Source organism: Pristis pectinata, chromosome 15, assembly GCF_009764475.1.
Source record: "Pristis pectinata isolate sPriPec2 chromosome 15, sPriPec2.1.pri, whole genome shotgun sequence".
NCBI classification, from domain to species: domain Eukaryota; kingdom Metazoa; phylum Chordata; class Chondrichthyes; order Rhinopristiformes; family Pristidae; genus Pristis; species Pristis pectinata.
This window is the reverse complement of record NC_067419.1, coordinates 28,316,323-28,335,628: the sequence shown is the minus strand read 5'-3', so window position 1 is coordinate 28,335,628 and position 19,306 is coordinate 28,316,323. Positions and strand designations below refer to the sequence as shown.

At 42.6% G+C, this 19,306-nt stretch overlaps 1 protein-coding gene across 12 annotated transcripts in view; it reads right to left on the bottom strand.

Annotated features, from left to right (window-relative positions):
- LOC127578202 (suppressor of tumorigenicity 7 protein homolog) overlaps window positions 1-19,306 on the bottom strand; it is a 147,633-nt gene that overhangs the window by 38,328 nt on the left and 89,999 nt on the right. For 10 of the 12 annotated variants that reach the window (XM_052029927.1, XM_052029922.1, XM_052029918.1 and 7 more), the window contains exons 2-3: window positions 5,160-5,242; window positions 1,114-1,273 (exon numbers count right to left, since the gene is read on the bottom strand). In XM_052029927.1, coding sequence (XP_051885887.1) covers window positions 1,114-1,273; window positions 5,160-5,242 — 243 coding nt within the window. The remainder of the gene's footprint in view (window positions 1-1,113; window positions 1,274-5,159; window positions 5,243-19,306) is intronic. The other 2 variants (XM_052029919.1, XM_052029926.1) reach the window with 1 other exon arrangement.

The window sequence follows — 19,306 nt, the reverse complement described above, 5'->3', positions numbered from 1 at the left end:
AATGATTCAAGTGGATTGAACCATTGCTGCTAGTTTTAGCAGAAGGTACCTCAGGCAAAGTTTCTGGATTAGGGCATCAATTCCAACCACACTCTTTTTGGAGTGCTGCAATGATCAATTCATTGCTGAATGAATTTGCAGTATAACAGTAAGTTCGGCATTCATAATCTTAAACTAAATTGCAAGAATCGCTTTATATTGAAACTTACAAGGAGAAAGAAGGACCCAAAAGCAAGTCATTAGTGTGTTGTTCATCAGGTACGTCTAATAAAAGTTACTTGCAACAAAAATTTGCTGCGGCTGATTAGCATCTATAAATATGAACTGTTCATTAAACTACATTAGCATGAGAAAGATAGCAATGTTTATTTATAAAGTATGTTCAGGCTGCCAAGTAAATAACATATCAGACACATCATTAGCTTTGACAGGATACCCACATAACATTTCTCTTTCACAGTTCCTTTGTGACAAAATAAGCAATTTATAAAGTTTTCCGAAGTAGTTTGTTAGGGAATTAGCTGTTGCTTTAATCCCTAAATGGAGAAAAGTATAAACTATCTGATGTCAGTTTCCAAATGTGCTAAACACATTGGGGACCAAGAAAAATAGCCCCAGAAACAAGCTACAGGAATTATGCTGTGCATCAAATCTACCATCTCAATGCAGATAGCAGATCTTCTCCATACTGCTTGCTGAGATGCATAAAGACAGCACTGAACACTGTTATTAAGTGGCTGCATGCCTTAACAAAGGCCAAGCACTGAGAGAGACCAGTGAGCCTAAAGCTTGCCTGTGCCACTTAAAGTCAGTGTGCATCTCTAAAAGCATGTGGGCAATCTAGAATACAATATGATCTGAAGGACATTGGACAGCCGACAATCTGTCCTCTAACAGATTGCTAAACTCACCGAGGCAACCTCAAGGGTGTGGCAATGGCTCTACGAACCTATTATATTATCTCAGTGAAACATTTACTGTCTGATAACTTTGCCAGAGTCCTCAATATTGTCCCTCAGCCAGCAAGCCCTGACTCCTGCTACTCAGTGGGAGGACGTACAACGTTTAGGCCCATAGGATTATAAAATGACTATTCCTGTTGCTGCCTGTTACCTGATACACTTTGTCTGTTGGAGTCGGTATCTCCATTATTCGAGGTGGAGTTACTGGGTGTGGTGTTGTCCACTCCACCAAGCAATGGCCGGAGATGGCTGACTGAGACTTGCTCAATAAATGACGTGCCATACTTTCGAAAATACCACCATTCGAATATCTGTGGACCGAAAAAAAAATCATTGCACCTGAAAATCTTGTATAGCTCATAAGATGTAATCATAGTTGACCCAAAGCAAATACCTCACATTAAAATTAATGCAAACATTAAATTCAATGCAACAGTTCTTTTAATAGTACTTAGAAATAGTTAAAATAGAAGGGGTTCCTTTCTTTCTGGTGGCTGTGAATAAGGATCATCTTGCGGGCAATCAGTCAAGTGGAAAGGAGTTCAATGTTTCTGGATATTAGCCTATGGCTTGAATGAATAGGTTTAATATTTTCAGAAAGTTCCACACTACTACACAGTAGTTACAGCACAGACAAAAGGACATTCAGTCCAATACGTCCACACATTGCTGGTACACCACACAAGCATCCACCCACACTTCTTCATTGATCTCCAGTAACACATCCCTCTGTCCCCCTCATGTGTATATTCAACCTGCTTCAATACATATCTGTGCAAATTGCCTCAATCACTCCTTGTGGTAGCAAGTTCAACATTCTAAATACTTTCCAGGTAATGACAACATGCAATACTTATGGCCTCCTATTCTTGATTTGAAACATTGTCTCCACATCTCCTCTGTATCAAAATTATTCATAACCACAGGGACTTCTATTAGATCAGCCTGTTCAGCTCTTCCTTCATTTTTCAGGCTGTGGGTGTCACTGGCACGGCTGGCATTTATTGACTACCACCAATAGCACCTGGGAAGGTATTGACCTTCTGCAACTGCTGAAGTTTGTATGGTGAAGGTGCTCCCACGGTCCTACTGAGTGAGTGGAATTCCAGGATACAGACCCAGCATCAATGAAGGAACAATGATTACACTTCCAAGTCAAGACAGTATTAGTGGTGAACATGTAGGTGGTGGTGGTTCCATGCATCTAACGGCCTTGCCCTTTTGGCGGTAGAGGTCGGAGGTACGGGAGGTGCTGTTGCAGTATTGTAGCTCAGGAACCTTGTGCATTTTGCAGATGGTACACACTGCAGTTCATGTGCACCAGTGGTGGAGGCAATGAATGTTTCGGGTGATGGATGGGATGCCAATCAAGTGGGTTGCTTTGTCCTGCATGGTGTCGAGCTTCTCCAGTTACTGGGGTTTCACTCATTCAGACAAGTGGAGAGAACCTCATCAGTTTCTGACTTGTGCCTTGTAGATGGTGGAAAGGCTTTGGGGTGTCAGGAAGTGAATTTATCACCAGTTACCCAGCCTCCATGTTTTTGTAGCCACAATATTTTCATGGATGGTCCAGTTGAGTTACTGGTCACTGGTGATTCCCAGAACATTGATCCTGGGGTACTCTGCAACGGTAATTCCATTAACTGAAAACAGACTCTCTCTTGTTGGAAATGGTCATTGTCTGTCACTTCTGGGATGAGAATATTAATTGCCACCAGGTCTTACTCTACCTTCTCCAGGTTACTGGATAACAAATGCTGCTCGACAGGATGATCAACAATACCTTTCATCACTTTGCCCATGATTAAGAATGGTTGGATTGACAGTAATTAGCCAGATTGGATTTGTCCTGGCATTTGTGAACAGGAAATAGGTAGGCAACTTTCCACATTGTTGGGTAGATGTCAGTGTTGTAACTGTACCAGAACAGCTTGGCTAGAGCCATGACTAGCTCTGCAACATTGGTCTTCAGTACTCTTCCAAGATGTTGTCCAGCCCCCTAGGCTTTGTTGTATGGACTGTTCTGAGCCATTTCTTGAGTTTTGTAGATTCTACCTATGTCTTTGCTCCATTTCTCTAATTAATAATGTGACTATGCTTCAAAAGTTTGCAATTGGCTAAGAAGTACTTTGGGACATCCTGAGCTTGGAAAGGCATTATATAAAGTTTGTTATTTCTTACTGGTGGAAAAACTAGAACTCAAAAACGACAAATTGAAACGTTACTTTCAAGAATTTAATTCTACACCATCATTAAACAGATCAGCGTGTCTAACATCCTCACAAGATAGGCATCTGTATCTGGGTAATGATACAGTCATGCAGGCCGGGGTAGAATTTCAGTGGGGTTTCTCCTAGTGTTTCACACTTCAACAATAACCCTAGACAAACAACGTAAATGGCAATGTAATGCCGAGAGATTGGGAGAATCTTCCCACTCCACTCAACCCTACAAATCAAAAATGTACTTTAATGGATTTACCACTTTATTTGAAATGCACAATAAAGGACATATGGAGGAAGAACTAAATAGGAACAGCTCTTTATTGAGATATTAAAGTTGTACTGTCTTGGTGAAGAATTCTCTCTTTTATTTTGTTATTTGGGTGTGGTGTAATAATATAATACTTTTGCAATTCATCTATAAGTAAATACCATACTTAGACTCAACATTATAATCCATGGTGTTGCCTGAATTATGCTGGGGAGATGGGGATACATTTCCATCATGACCACATTACTAAATCTTAGGACAGAGTTTGACTGCAATGAAACAGACATTTCAAAATCATTTAAAAAATTTCTTAAGTATTTACAGCAAAAAGATTCATGTGCATCTTCCAGACAGTTCTTGTATTAATCAATGGACTCAGCAACATGGCAATGGTGAATGACATAATGTAAAGCACTCACAATATAATCCACATGACACACAAATCTGCGGAGAACACAAATTACTAAACCTGTCAGATGACACTGCACTTTCTTTAATCCATTGATTATAAGAACGAAGCCTTTGCTTTATCACTGATGGATGTGACAAACTCCCTGTACTCCATCTTCCCAGGTCAAACAAATAATTTGTACTTTGCTTATCCTTCACTGCCTCCCGTGTGTTAATGCCTGGAAACTTATGTTGCTGTCTCCAAACAGAATGTGCAGTGAATTTATCTGCTCACCTGTTATCTGTCCCAACAATGTCTTTAGGTAAGAAATATAAAACCAAAAAGAAAGATGAGCCTTCAACAGGTATATTACACGTCCCATGCCCAATGCAGTGAGATACACGTTTAGCAAAGAGTTGGCTGTAACTCTCCAAAAGCAAAGTTCTAAAATCCAAAAGGCAAATCATCTGTTGGCTCAGGTTATCTTTTATCATTTTAGGATTAATAGAGAAAACGTGCATTATAATAGTGCAGCTTTATATTTCCATCCACTTCCTAAAACCCATCCAAATGGGAAATCACCTGTGATACTGTTGCATGCCCATAAAACAGGATTAATGAAACAAGAGAGAAACAGGCAAAGTCTGCACAAACACAATACTGCCCCTTTCTCTCCTTCATTGTACGAATTGTATCTGTCAGAATGGCATTTGGGAAACAATAGGGTGTAGTGTATGGAGACTGTTGTGAATTAAGAAATGGCCAATAACCTAAGCAAGATACTGCAGATGCTGGAAATCAGAAACAAAGCATAAAGTTAAGAAAATAGCAGATCAAGCAGCACGATTAAAGAGAGAAACTAAGTTAAGGTCAAGATGGTGACCTCTGAAAAGACCAATTCAAGTAAACCGACAAATCAGATGGCTAACCAAATTTCCCCAGTCAAGGGCAATACCTCAGTGCTGTGATTCAGAGATGACAGCCTGGGAAATGGAAGTCAGGAAGTTTCTCAGTATCAGGAACAGAGAGCTCAGTGACTGGCATTCAGGGACCTTTAAGATGTCAGCAGAAATCGATATTTATGGATCTGCAAACCCAGGAACCTCCTGGTTTCCAGTGACATAAAATCCCAAGGGTTAACGAATAGACTCCATGTAAGCAGTGGTGTTAAAAGGCTTGCAGAACACAAGAGATGATAACAGGTGGAAAAACAGAAAATGTGGCTGATGAGCATGGACAATCCCACATCTGGTCCTGCTGCAACAATGTCTACATTATTATTCATAGTAATAATGACAATAATATTTACTTACCAGAATAAGCCCTGAGATCAAGGATGATGTGCCTGTCAGAGCAACGTAGAATTTGGGGGTTAATGTATTCAAAAACATACTCACTGCAAAAGGAAGAGGAGAAACATGCATTAACATTCATCTTCAGAGGCAGAGGAACAGGACTTAATAAAATGTCTTGAACTATAATTTTATCAAACCATGAAAAGCATATATCTATATTTGCAAAGATTACATACACATATCAAAAATGTAATTGCTCTTTTCTACAAATTATGATAAAGAATATGCTTTAGAATACTGCACTGGTTTTAGAGCATGACAACTGGTAGCATGACAGTGTACTAGAATAATCTAGTGGTTTGAGGATTCCTATATTTGAGAATCTGAAATAGTTTATAAAACAACTGGAAATAAAAAGCCAGTCTCAATAGCTATAAAGTGAGCCAGTTATTGCACAAACCCAACAGCTTCATTTATTCTTTCTCTTTATGAAGAGAAGCCTGGCTAATAGGTGAACAGCTCTTAATTGACCACGTCTGTCAGACAGTATAGTCAGCACAGAATGTGCCATAGGCCCGTTGGGAAAACGACATGATGGATCCTGTGGGATGACTTCCCAAGCAGACTGCCAAAACCATTTGGCACAATGCCTCATCACCAGAACTCACCACCAAGCATCAAGACCTCGCTTGCCTGGCAGCGAGAGGGGCCCTCACTGTCAGATCCTTCCTGCATGATCAGAGTCTCATGATGCCCTTGAGATGACTGTGACGAGGATGAGATAATCGCCCACCTCTTTGTGGACTGCATATTTGCAATGAAGATCTGGAAAAAGACTCAAGTGTCCTTGTCGAGGTTCATCTGAAGCAGCTATGTAACAGAGGACTCTCTGATCTACATGCCAGGGACACATACCAAGGCAAACATCAAGTGCTTCTGGAAGATCATCAATGGAAGATGCATTTCAGTATGCCCACTTGTTGGTCTTCCGGTACAATGAGATGTTTGTAAGTGAACGCTGCCACCAGGCACATTCCAGGCTGGAGGAGTACACGATAGGGGATGAAATCTTTAGCCAGAGGGCTGTGAATCTGTGGAATTCATTGCCACAGACTGCTGTGGAGGTCAAGTCAGTGGGTATATTTAAAGAGGAGGTTGATAGATTCTTGATTTGTAAGGGTGTCAAAGGTTACGGGGAGAAGGCAGGAGAATGGGGTTGAGAGGGAAAAATAAATCAGCCATGATCAAATGCCAGAGCAGACTCGATGGGCCGAATAGCCTAATTCTGCTCTTATGTTTTATGGAAATGAAGCTTGGTGCAGCCAATACAAAGGCTTTGTGGGAAAGAACTACAATCTAAGGTCCTGCCGCCACTGGGCCTGTGCCCTATGTAACAGTCCCACAGACATTTGATGGTGTATTGTTCAAAGAGGAAACATGAGTGGCATTGGTGCTTGGTACATAGAATGTATTAACTTGATGACACTACAAATGTAGAGACTTGGAAAACACTATAAATGTATAGACCCTAATGAATGTAAAGAAAGCCATTTAGTGTTTTGTATTTCTTGTATATATTTTTCATGAATAAAGTTTATTTTCCAAAAATAAGAAAAGAATTGCTATTTATTGCATCTGTACTGGGCAAGCCATTTAGTTGCAATTGTATGATTGTAGAGGATGGCCCTTCACAACCTTTATTTTCAGTGTTTATTTATTGGCTCAGTGCATCCCAAGAAGAATGAGCAAAGGAAGGTTCTTGTGAAGCTTCCAGGCAAATCATTGATGTGTAAAAGTACAAGAGCCCTATGGGTATCATTTGTCACGTTGCTAGTGAGAGATGCTCATCATGCGCCTTATCGTTTAGCAGAGTTTATCAACCAGTGCATTCTAATGTTTTTTTCAAATATTTTTTGAAGCATGCTGCAAAAATAGAGTTTGGCCATATCTATTGAAAGAACCTCATATGACCCCATACATTCCAACACTCCTGTTATCAGACACACAGTGCTCACGAGTTGGTACTTCATCTTTGCCTGAGGAGCAACATCTACCATGTTTAATTCTGACTGACACTGAGTCTGGATGCTTAACCCTAACGCTTATCCCCAAAGATATTAGTGCTGAATGACCTACTGGTTGGCATCTCAGTAAAGATGTATGGATAAACAACATCTGCTGTTTTTAAACACCCTCAAGTATAAACTGAAGTCAGAAGTTCACGAAGTTATAAGAACCATTTGATATCAGGGACTTCTTGCTTGCAAACCAGAAATGATGGAATGCAAATCAGAAGGGAATAAATCCTTGGACAACAAATATCATCAATTAATGGAGAATCATATTTAATTCACACAAAGGTTGATTAATTTAAAAAAGTGCAACTGACAATGCCCTTTAAGCATTCTGAGGAGATGACCACTCAGATAGTAACCTGTCTTCAGCAAAGCTAATTCAAATACATAAAAAAAACTCTAAATTATAACCTTCAGTAAAGGCCTTTTTGCATATATGGAATAGAAGATGCAGATTACATTTTGAGCAGTTTACAAATGGTACAAAGACACTCTATTCTCTTGTTGTGATGAATTATTAAATATACAGAGCACAAAATCCTCAACAGAGATTTTGGTAAATGGCCTGGATTTTGTGGGATTCCTGCAGATATACACATGCATGTGGAAATCATGAACTTGCTTTGATGTAGAGTCCAGCCAGAGAGCTGGACCTCTGGGATTTTATGTCGCTGGAAACAGTGACAGGCCAATTTAAGTTTTAGTTACATAAACATAAAAAATAGGAGCAGGAGGAGGCCATCTGGCCCATTGAGCCTGCTCTGCCATTCAGTAAGATCGTGGCTGATCTGGCCGTGGACTCAGATCCACCTACCTGCCTTTTCCCCATAACCCTTAATTCCCCTACTATGAAAAAATCTATGTGTCTTAAATATATTTAATGAGGTAGCCTCTACTGCTTCCCTGAGCAGAGAATTCCACAGATTCACTACTCTCTGGGAAAAGCCATTTCTCCTCATATCGGTCCTAAATCCATTCCCCTGAATCTTGAAGCTATGTGCCCTGGTTCTAGTCTCACCCACCAGTGGAAACAACCTTCCTGCCTCTATCTATCCCTTTCATAATTTTAAGAGTTTCTATAAAATCCCCTCTCATTCTTCTGAATTCCAGCGAGTATGGCCCAGGCAACTCAATCTCTCCTCATAGGCTAACCCCCTCATCTCCAGAATGAAACTGGTGAACCTCCTCTGCACCAAATCCACTATATCTTTCCTCAAGTAAGGAGACCAGATCTGCACACAGTACTCCAGGTATGGCCTCACCAGTACCCTGTACAGTTGCAGCATAACCTCCCTGCTCTTAAATTCAAGCCCTCTAGCAATGAAGACCAACACTCCATTTGCCTTCTCGATAACCTGCTGCACCTGCAAACCAACCTTTTGTGATTCACGCACAAGCACTCCCAAGTCCCTCTGCACAACAGGATGCTGCAATCTTTCACCATTTAAATAATAATCTGATCTGCTATTTTTCCTTCCAGAGTGGATGACCTCACATTTACCAACATTGTACTCCATCTGCCAGACCCTTGCCTGCTCACTATCTATATCTCTCTGCAGACTCTCCGCATCCTCTGCACAATTTGCTTTTCCACTCAATTTAGTGTCATCAGTAAACTTAGATATGCTACACTCGGTTCCCTCTTTCAAGTCGTTAATGTACATCGTGAACAGTTGTGGGTCCAGCACCGACCCCTGCAGCTCCCCGCTTACCACTGATTGCCAACTAGAGAAACACCCATTTATCCCAACTCTCTGCCTTCTAATGGTTAACCAATTTTCTATCCATGCTAATACATCACCCCCAACTCCATGCATCCTTCTCTTATGGACAAGTCTTCTATGTGGCACCTTAATGAATACCTTCTGGACATCCAAGTATACAACATCCACCTGTTCCTCTCTATCCACTGCGCTCATTATATCCTCAAAGGACTCCAGTAAGTTTGTCAAACAGGACCTGCCCTTCCTGAATCCATGCTGTGTCTGCCTGGTGGAGCCACTTCTATCCCGATGTCTCGCTACTTCTTCCTTCATGATAGCCTCAAGCATTTTCCCGACCACAGAGGTTAAGCTAACTGACCTATAGTTACGTGCTTTTGCCTACATCCTTACTTAAATAGTTAATTTACATTTTTATATTCATAAGTTAATTTATATTTTTGAATTGTTTGAACATTTAAATATTTGGTATGTATAAGTGTATTGGTTTTTAAGTTTTAATAACTTCAAACAATTGTTAGCTATTTGAATTTTTATAATAATTTTGCAGTATTTTTTAGTGTTGCTCCATTTGACAGTCAACTCAACACGAGGTATGGCTTTACTGGCTGTCAGAGTTTACAGCCTTTTTGAGGATGGGGTTGATGCTGTTCTGCCTTCTTTCACGTACCACCCCCACCCTGATTTACAACCAGCATCACCATCGTCATGGGATTAATGAGTAGTGGGAGCTGGCTTCATGCAGCAAGCATCGTCAGGAAATCTCCACTTGGCAATTACAGATTTTACTCCAAGTTCAGCAGTTAGCCTGTGTAGCTTGCTGCTGACCATCAAATCAGACCTCGTGATTCTTAATTTACTGATTTAAGGACTGGAGTTTGACTTGCTTGAGTTCTTAGCTTATATATGTTTATAACACTACTTGTACTGAGGTACATTTCATAAGTACTGGAGCTCCCAATTGCAAGCTGTTTTAATTCTCCTCCCCATTCCCACACTGACCTGTCTGTCCTTGGTCTTCTCCACAGTCAGTGTGAGGTGAAATGCAAAATACAAGAACAGCACCTCATATTCTGCCTGGGTAGTCTACAACTTGACGGCATGAACACTGAATTCTCCAATTTCAGGTAACCTGCTCCCCCCATCACTTTTCTCTCTCCTTCTGATCAACCCAGTTCCTCCTACACTCACCCCACCTCCCCCTCAAACACACTATGACCCTGTTTCTTTCCAATCTTCCACACACTCCATTTGCCCATCACCTACACACTCCTCCCACTGTTCCCGTCTACCCACCCCACCTCCCTTATTTGTTTCTATGTTCCACCTTCCTTTCCCATTAGATTCCATCATCTGCAGCCCTTTGTTGCCTCCACCTATCACCTCCCAGCCTCTGCCTCTATTTCCACTCTATCCTCCTCCATCTGCCTATAATCCCTCCTCTTCTGGATCCACCTATTGCTTACCAGCTCTTGCTCCACCCCTTCCCCTCACAGTCTGGCTACCTCCCCTCTTATCTTTCAGTCGAGATGAAGGGTCTCGACCTGAAATGTCAGCTGTCCATTTCCCTCTACAGATGCTGCTTGACCCACTGAGTTCCTCCAGCTGTTGGTTCTTTGCTCCAAATTCCAGCATCTTGGTGTCGACATTTCATAAATATCTGTGGCACTCTGATTTCTCACCCAAATTGCTACTGCCTTTGCGTGTGCCTACATAAGGCAACTTGACATTGCCATCAATACCAATTCTATCCTCATTTGACATCCAAAGAGTCACCTCCCCGTTGGCCACTGAGTTGGTCTAAGGGGCAGAAAACATTGCTGCATTTTTAATGGCTTAATACGACTCTGTTCAGTGTATCCAGCTTTCATCAGTTACAGATTAAGTAGATTTTCACATAGAAGGAACAAGAAATCCCATACAAAATGGTCCAAGGAAATGTTGCAAACCCAGTCAATATATTCTGAACATCAATCAAGAGTTTAAAAAGCGGGTAAAAAAAACTTTGGAGGTTTTGTGGGTTTTGCTTCAGCAGACGTCTGGACTGCGGAGCAGATAAGTTTTTCTTTTTTTTAAATAGGGTTTTTATTATAAGGTTTAGTTTTTATAAGGTTCTTTTTTATAAGTTGTTATATAAGTTTTAATCGGGAATAGTGGGGGCTGGACTGCGCAGGTGCGTGACGTCAGCAGGTGAGGTGAGGGCAGTTTAAAAAGTGGATTAAAAAAACGGCGGTTTCGTAGGTTTCACTTCTGCAGACGTCGGGACTTCGGAGCAGAGAAGTTTTTCTTTTCTTGAGGGGCAGCATGGTAGTGTAGCAGTTAGCGTGACGCTATTACAGCGCCAGTGATTGGGGTTCGATTCCCGTCGCTGTCTGTAAGGAGCTTGTACGCTCTCCCGTGTCTGCGTGGGTTTCCTCCAGGTGCTCTGGTTTCCTCCCACATTCTAAAGATGTACGGGTAGGTTAACATGGGGGTTTAAAATGGGCGGTGTGGACTCACTGGGCCAGAGGGGCCTGTTATCATGCTGTAAATAAAATTCAAATTTAAAAAAAATTTAATTTAAATTTTAAAAATTTAATTTAATAGGGTTTTTATTATAAGGTTTAGTTTTTATAAGGTTCTTTTTTATAAGTTGTTATACAAGTTTTAATTGGGAATAGTGGGGGCTGGACTGCGCAGGCACATGACGTCAGCAGGTAAGGTGCAGGCAGTTTAAAAAGCAAACCGCCATATCCAGCGGGCAGCTGAATGAGAGGGAGCAGTGGTTGGGCTTTGGCTTAAAGGGTCTAGGCGTAAAGGGGCAAGTAGCCTTGCTTGATAGAAGTTTTACCTGTTATCTGTTTATAAATTTTTAAGTAGGAAAAACTAGGGGAAAAAAAAAGAATTAGTTCAGATGGAGGACATGGTGGTGTGCTGCAGCTGCTTGATGTGGGAGCCCATGGACCTTGCTGTGGTCCACGATGGCCACATCTGCAGTAAGTGCTTGAGGCTGGAGGAACTTCAGCTCAGACTTGATGAGCTGGAGTTGCAGCTTCAAACACTGCGCAGCATCAGGGAGGAGGAGAGTTATGTAGATTCTGTATATCAGGAGACAGTCATCCCCCTTAGAGCAGGTACGTCTGGAGTCCAGGAAGTAGATAGAAGAGTGACTTTCAGGGGAGGGAAAAGGAAAAAGAAAAAGAAAACGAACAGGCAGATAGTACAGACGACCCCGGAGGCTGTTCCCCTCAATAACAGGTTTTCCGCTTTGGAAGCTGTTGAGGGAGATGACCTGCTGGGGCCTAGCAGCAGTAGCCAGGTCTCTGGCACTGGGACAGTCCTGCTGCTCAGAAGGGAAGGGAGGGGAAGAGGAAGGCAGTAGTGATAGGAGACTTGATAGTCAGGGAAACAGATAGGAGGTTCTGTGGCAGTGAGCATGAATCCCAGGTGGTATGTTGCCTCCCAGGTGCCAGGGTCCGGGATGTCACTGATTGGGTCCACAGGATTCTAGAGCGGGAGGGAGAACAGCCAGAAGTCGTGGTTCATGTTGGTACCAAAGACATAGGTAGGAAGAGGGATGAGGTCCTGAAAAGTGAGTTTAGCGAGCTAGGCAGAAGGCTGAAGAACAGGACCTTAAGGGTAGCAATCTCAGGATTGCTGCCAGTGCCATGCGATAGTGAAGGTAGGAATAGGAGGAGATGGCAAATAAATGCGTGGCTGAGAAGTTGGTGCAGGAGGGAGGGTTTTAGATTTTTGGATCATTGGGATCTCTTCAGGGAAAGGTTGGACCTGTACAGAGAGGACGGGTTACACCCGAACCCGAGGGGGGCCAATATTCTTGCAGCCAGGTTTGCTAGGGTGGTTCAGGAGGGTTTAAACTAGATTGCAAGGGGGAAGGGAACTGGAGGAGTAGGTCATAGGAAGAAGGGGAAGGGGAAAAGTCAGATCTGACAGGTAGAGAGGCTTTGAGGAAGGAGAAGCAGAGGCTATAATAGTAGTAAGGTGGATGGGCTAAAGTACATTTACTTAAATGCAAGAAGCATCAGGAATAAGGGAGATGAACTGAGAGCTTGGATAAGTACACGGGACTGCGATATTGTGGCTATTACAGAGACATGGCTGACATCAGGGCAGGAATGGATATTGAATATTCCTGGTTTTCAGTGTTTTAAAAGGGATAGGGAGGGGGGGGGAGAAGAGGAGGAGGGGTGGCGATACTGGTCAGGGACACTGTTACAGCTGCAGAAAGGGGTAGATAATGTAGAAGGATCCTCTCTAGAGTCAATATGGGTGGAAGTTAGGAACAAGAAAGGAGCAGTTACCCTCCTGGGAGTATTTTATAGGCCCCCCGGTAGCAGTAGGGATACTGAGGAGCAGATTGGGAGGCAGTTTTTGGAAAGATGCGAAAATAACAGGGTTATTATAATGGGAGACTTCAACTTTCCAAATATTGATTGGCACCTACTTAGTACCAAAGGTTTAGACGGGGCGGAGTTTGTTAAGTGTGTCCAGGACAGATTCCTGACACAGTATGTTGACAGGCCGACTAGAGGGAATGCCATATTAGATCTAGTTTTAGGTAATGAACCGGGACAGGTGACAGATCTATCAGTGGGTGAGCATTTGGGGGACAGTGACCATTGCTCCATAACCTTTAGAATTGTCATGGACAGGGATAGGAGCAAAGGGGACGGGAAGATATTTAATTGGGGAAAGGTGAATTATGAGGCTTTAAGGTGAGAACTTGTGAGTGTAAATTGGGATGACATTTTTGAAGGGAAATGTACTATGGAGATGTGGTCGATGTTCAGGATCTTTTGCAGAATGTTAGGGATAAATTTGTCCCGGTAAGGCAGAGAAGGAATGGCAGGGTGAAGAAACCGTGGGTGATGAGAGAGGTGGAACAACTAGTTAGGAAGAAGAGGGCAGCATACATAGGGTGTAAGCAGCAAGGATCAGACAGGGCTCGTGAGGAATATAGAGTAGCGAGGAAGGAACTTAAGAAAGGGCTGAGGAGAGCGAGAAGGGGACATGAAAAGGCTTTGGCGAGTAGGGTTAAGGAGAATCCCAAGGCTTTTTTCTCGTATGTGAAGAGCAGAAGGATGGCTAGAGTAAAGGTAGATCCAATTAAAGACAAAGGTGGGAGGATGTGCCTGGAAGCTGTGGAAGTGGGTGAGGTTCTCAATGAATACTTCCCTTCAGTATTCACCAAGGAGAGGGGTCTTGATGATGCTGAGGACAGTGTTGGTAAGGGTAATATTCTAGACTATGTAGATATCAAGAGAGAGGATGTGTTGAAGTTGTTAAAAAATATTAGGACAGATAAGTCCCCGGGGCCTGACGGAATATTCCCCAGGCTGCTTCGTGAGGCGAGGGAGGAGATTGCTGAACCGTTGGCTAGGATCTTTGAGTCCTCGTTGTCCACGGGGATGGTACCAGAGGATTGGAGGGTGGCGAATGTTGTCCCCTTATTCAAAAAAGGTGGTAGGGATAGTCCAGGGAATTACAGACCAGTGAGCCTTACGTCTGTGGTGGGTAAGCTGTTAGAAGGGATTCTAAGAGATAGGATCTATGAGCATTTAGAGAATCATGGACTGATTAGGGACAGCCAGCATGGCTTTGTGAAGGGAAGATCTTGCCTCAAAAGCCTGATAGGGATCTTTGAGGAGGTGACCAGGAAGATTGATGAGGGTAGTGCAGTGCATGTGGTCTACATGGATTTTAGTAAGGCGTTTGACAAGGTTCCGCATGGTAGGCTTCTTCAGAAGGTCAGAGGCCAAGGGATCCAGGGAGGCTTGGCAGTGTGGATTCAGAATTGGCTTGCCTGTAGAAAGCAGAGGGTTGTGGTAGAGGGAGTGCATTCGGATTGGAGGGCTTTGACTAGTTGTGTCCCACAGGGATCGGTTCTGGGACCTCTACTTTTTGTGATATTTATTAATGACTTGGATGAGGGGGTGGAAGGATGGATTAGCAAGTTTGCAGATGACACAAAGATCGGTGGTGTTGTGGATAGTGTGGAGGGCTGTTGAAGCTTACAGAGGGATATTGATAGGATGCAGAGCTGGGCTGACAAGTGGCAGATGGAGTTCAATCCGGAGAAGTGTGAGGTGGTACACTTTGGAAGGACAAACTCCAAGGCGGTGTACAAGGTAAATGGCAGGATTCTGGGCAGTGTAGAGGAGCAGAGGGATCTGGGGGGTTCATATCCACAGATCACTGAAAGTCGCCTAACAGGTAGATAGGGTAGTTAAGAAAGCTTATGGGATGTTAGCTTTCTTAAGTCATGGGATCGAGTTTAAGAGCCGTGAAGGAATGATGCAGCTTTACAAAACTCTGGTTAGGCCACACTTAGAGTACTGTGTCCAGTTCTGGTCGCCTCATTATAGGAAGGATGTGGAGGTGTTGGAAAGGGTGCAGAGGAGATTTACCAGGATGCTGCCTGGATTAGAGAGTATGGATTATGAGGAGAGACTAAAGGAGCTAGGGCTTTACTCATTGGGGAGGAGGAGGATGAGGGGAGACATGATAGAGGTGTACAAGATATTAAGAGGAATAGATAGAGTGGACAGCCAGCACCTCTTTCCCAGGGCACCAATGCTCAAAACAAGAGGACATGGCTTTAAGGTAATGGGTGGGAAGTTCAAGGGAGACGTCAGAGGGAGGTTTTTCACCCAGAGAGTGGTTGGTGCATGGAATGCGCTGCCTGGGGTGGTGGTGGAGGCTGATACGTTGGTCAAGTTCAAGAGATTGTTAGATAAGCATATGGAGGAATTTAAGATAGAGGGATATGTGGGAGGAAGGGGTTAGATAGTCTTAGGTGTGGTTTGAAGGGCGGCACAACACGGTGGGCCGAAGGGCCTGTATTGTGCTGTATTGTCCTATGGTTTTATAGTTCTAGTGCAGTTTTGACTCGCTCCAGTGAGGGTCAACATTTTGCAGAGATGATTTGTGGGAAAATATGGTCTGATCACCCAGGCCTATTTAGCAGACCAGCACACAATGTCGGAAACATTTCATACATCACGTAAATTGTCACCGTGTTAACTTGCACAATTAAAATTCATTCCGCCTGTTGCCACAACAAATGTACGTCAACACAATCTTGAAAAGCTCGAAGCACTTGGAATGGAAATCCTTTCTGCCAAGAATATTTTATGAAGGTATTGCTGAAGGGTCCTTGCCTCAAGCTGGATTGCATTCTGCTTGAACGTACAACATACTTTGCACTAACAGGGAAGGTACATTGGCCCCATAAAAAAAATGTCAGGACAATCCAATAACCCTGTCTGGTGAACTTTTCTCACATATTCTCTTGTTTGGTTTCTCCCTCACAAATGTTCTCTAGCAGCTTCTGACTCAGCTTCTCCCTACCAGGTAATGTCTTTAGCCAACACTTTCTGCCTCTGCCACCCCATCTCCAACTCAGTACATGGCAGCTCTTATTGTGTAGTTGGAGCTTTCAAAAGAGATATATAATAAATGAAGTAGCTTAAAAAGAAAATATTTGCAAACATTTAATGTTTTGAAAAGTTCACGATTTGAAAATAACTATTAAAGCAAAATATTATTCTATATAGATTAAATAAATAATTCTCAATTACTTTTAAGTGCAAACTCAATGTTCAGTTTGTAGACTTTATTGTTCCCATGGTAATGCACTGTGGATCAAATCTGTGTTTGGTTTTAAAATGATCAACACCTCAGTGCCAACACAAGGGGGCACTGATGATTCAATTTGAGTGACAAAAGAATTAATGCAGCCAATTATGTTAAAACGCGAGACCATTCTCCTCCCTAAAACATGACAGAAGAAAACATAATACAATTCCATTTAAATCCAGCAATACCTCACATGAAGCTAATACTGTAAGCTATCTAAGTGTGCACCTTGCTGTTTCACAACACATGGCCGATTGTCCACTTTAATTCCTAACACAGTCTGATTATGTAAACTCTTGAACTCTAACAGCAATCCAGGTGCATGTGTCATTTCTAGATTTGGGTCCTCAGGCACTTTAAATACTCTTTTACTCATAGAACAGCCCAGCTAAAGTAAATGCGGCAGTCTTAGCTCTTCGAACAGATCTCAACAAACTCATTGCAATAAATTAAACAATATTTTCACAGCACCACCATTTTTTTTAATACTAGTTGTGGTAACCTGCATGAGGCAGTAAGCATATTAATTTCTTGAGGGGGGAGGGGAAAGAAACATTTGAAGCCACATTAACACGTTTTCATACTTTGTAAAAACATTTAAATTATGTCCATGCAGCATTCCATCTGAATAATTATCATTTATTTTTCAGCGCGCACTCCATAAATGAAATCCAGGGCCACCTTTGATCTGGTACAAGGTGTCTGCTGCAGAACAAGATGAGTCAGGGGCTCTCTGGGTTAGGAGGAATTTAGACAGCAAACCTTGAGAGGGAGGTCAGAGACAATGGGTGCGGCTGGGATGGAAGCCAAAGACAAGAGGAGCAGAAATGGGATGGAGGATCCTAACTAATATTGTTGAATCTGCAATATTACAATTTAGTGTTAAAGTTATCATCTTACAATAAAATATTTTATAATGAATGTTAAGAAATTTAAATATTTTCCAAAACAATTTGCCTTTTGCAGCAGATCTCTCCTCCACTGTTTTCATAGGAGCCACAAAATACACTGATGGAATTCTTCATTCCTAGTTGTTTTTCTAATTTACAGAAGACAATAACCACAGAATACAGGATTCTTAGGCTGCATTTATAATCTGTCAGTTAGCAACATGTAATAACCAAATCTGAGAACAGGCAATACTGAGGAGCACTGGAACATATTAGAGAGGAACTTGCAGAATGGGAAAATAATTGGGAAACTAGTATCAACTCAGATAAATGGAAGATAGTACACTTTAGAGGAAGAACAAGGGAGATCACGTTACCTAGGAGGTCTGGGTCTAGGTAGGGTGGAGAAACAAAGGGATCATCGAGTACAAATACACCCCTCACTATAGGCTAGCAAGACCATAGAGAAAGCATACCAAGCACTGGGGTTTATTGGTAGAGGGATAGAATTGAAAACGGGAAAGTTATGCTACGTCTGTATCAAAACTCAGGTAAAGCCACATGTAGGAGCACTGCATACAGTTGTGATCACCATATTATGAACAGGATACCTTTCTCTTGAGCAATGAGAACTAAAGGATGACCTAATAGAGTTATCTGAAATTACCAAGGATTTGACAGTGACTGGAGAGAAAATGTTTTCATTTATGGGGAAAGAGCATGACTCAAGGCCATGATTAAAGGATGGTCACCAAAAAATCCCATTGCAAATTCAGAAGAAATTTCTTTACCTAAAGAGTGGTGAGAAGATGGAACTCACTACAGGGAATGGTTGAAGTAAATAGTATACAGATGTTTATGGAGAGGCCAAACATGCATGTAAGGGAGATGATGCTGACAAATATAGCTGAGGAAAGGCAATCTCAAGAGGAGCATATGCATGCTAGGTTGGACTGGTTGACCAATGGGCTGTTTCTGTGCCTTCCCATCATCTACCAGGGAAGTTTCAGGAGCATGGTAGTATTTCCTTCATTTGCCTGGATGAGTGCAGCACTAGCAATACTCAAAAAACTGACAGTTTTTAACTGGTACTCCATCTATCACCCTAAACATTCATTCCCTATACCACTGGTGCAAAGTAACTAGTGTGTACTAAATGCACAACTGTTCCAACAGCACCTGCCAAACCTGCAACCTCTACCTCCAAGGAAAACATGGGGTTCAGCTGCAGGTGAACACCAACACCTATAGGTTTAAGACACAAGAGTCTACATATGCTCAAATCTGGACCTAAATATAAACTGCTGGAAGAGCTCAGCAGGTCAAGCAGTATCTGTGGAGACAAAGGGGAGGATCGTTGTTTCGGGTTGAGACCTTGTTTCAAGACAGAAAGTGTAGAGGGAAGATTGCCAGTATACAGATATGAGGGGAAGGGGTGAGACTGACGCTGGTAGGTGATAGATGGACCCAGATGGTGGGGAATGACAGGCGGATATAGCCAGGCGGGGGAGGGGATAAGAAAGGTGAACAAGGGGAAGAAACCCAGGTATATGTGTATGTGGGTGATGGGCAGATGGAACCAGATGAGGGGATCACTCGCCCCCCTCCATTACCTAGATACCCTCCTCCACCTGGTTCCATCTGCTCATCACCCACTTACCTACCTACCTGGATTTCTTCTCCCTTGGTTCATCTTTCCCATCCTCTCCCTTACCCACCTATTTTTTTTTTCTCTTTTCTTATGTTTCCACCTATCACCAACCAGCCTCGGTCTCTACCCTTCCTCCTCCCCGATCTGGTTCCATCTGCCCATCCTCCTCCCCCCACACACGTGATCTGGT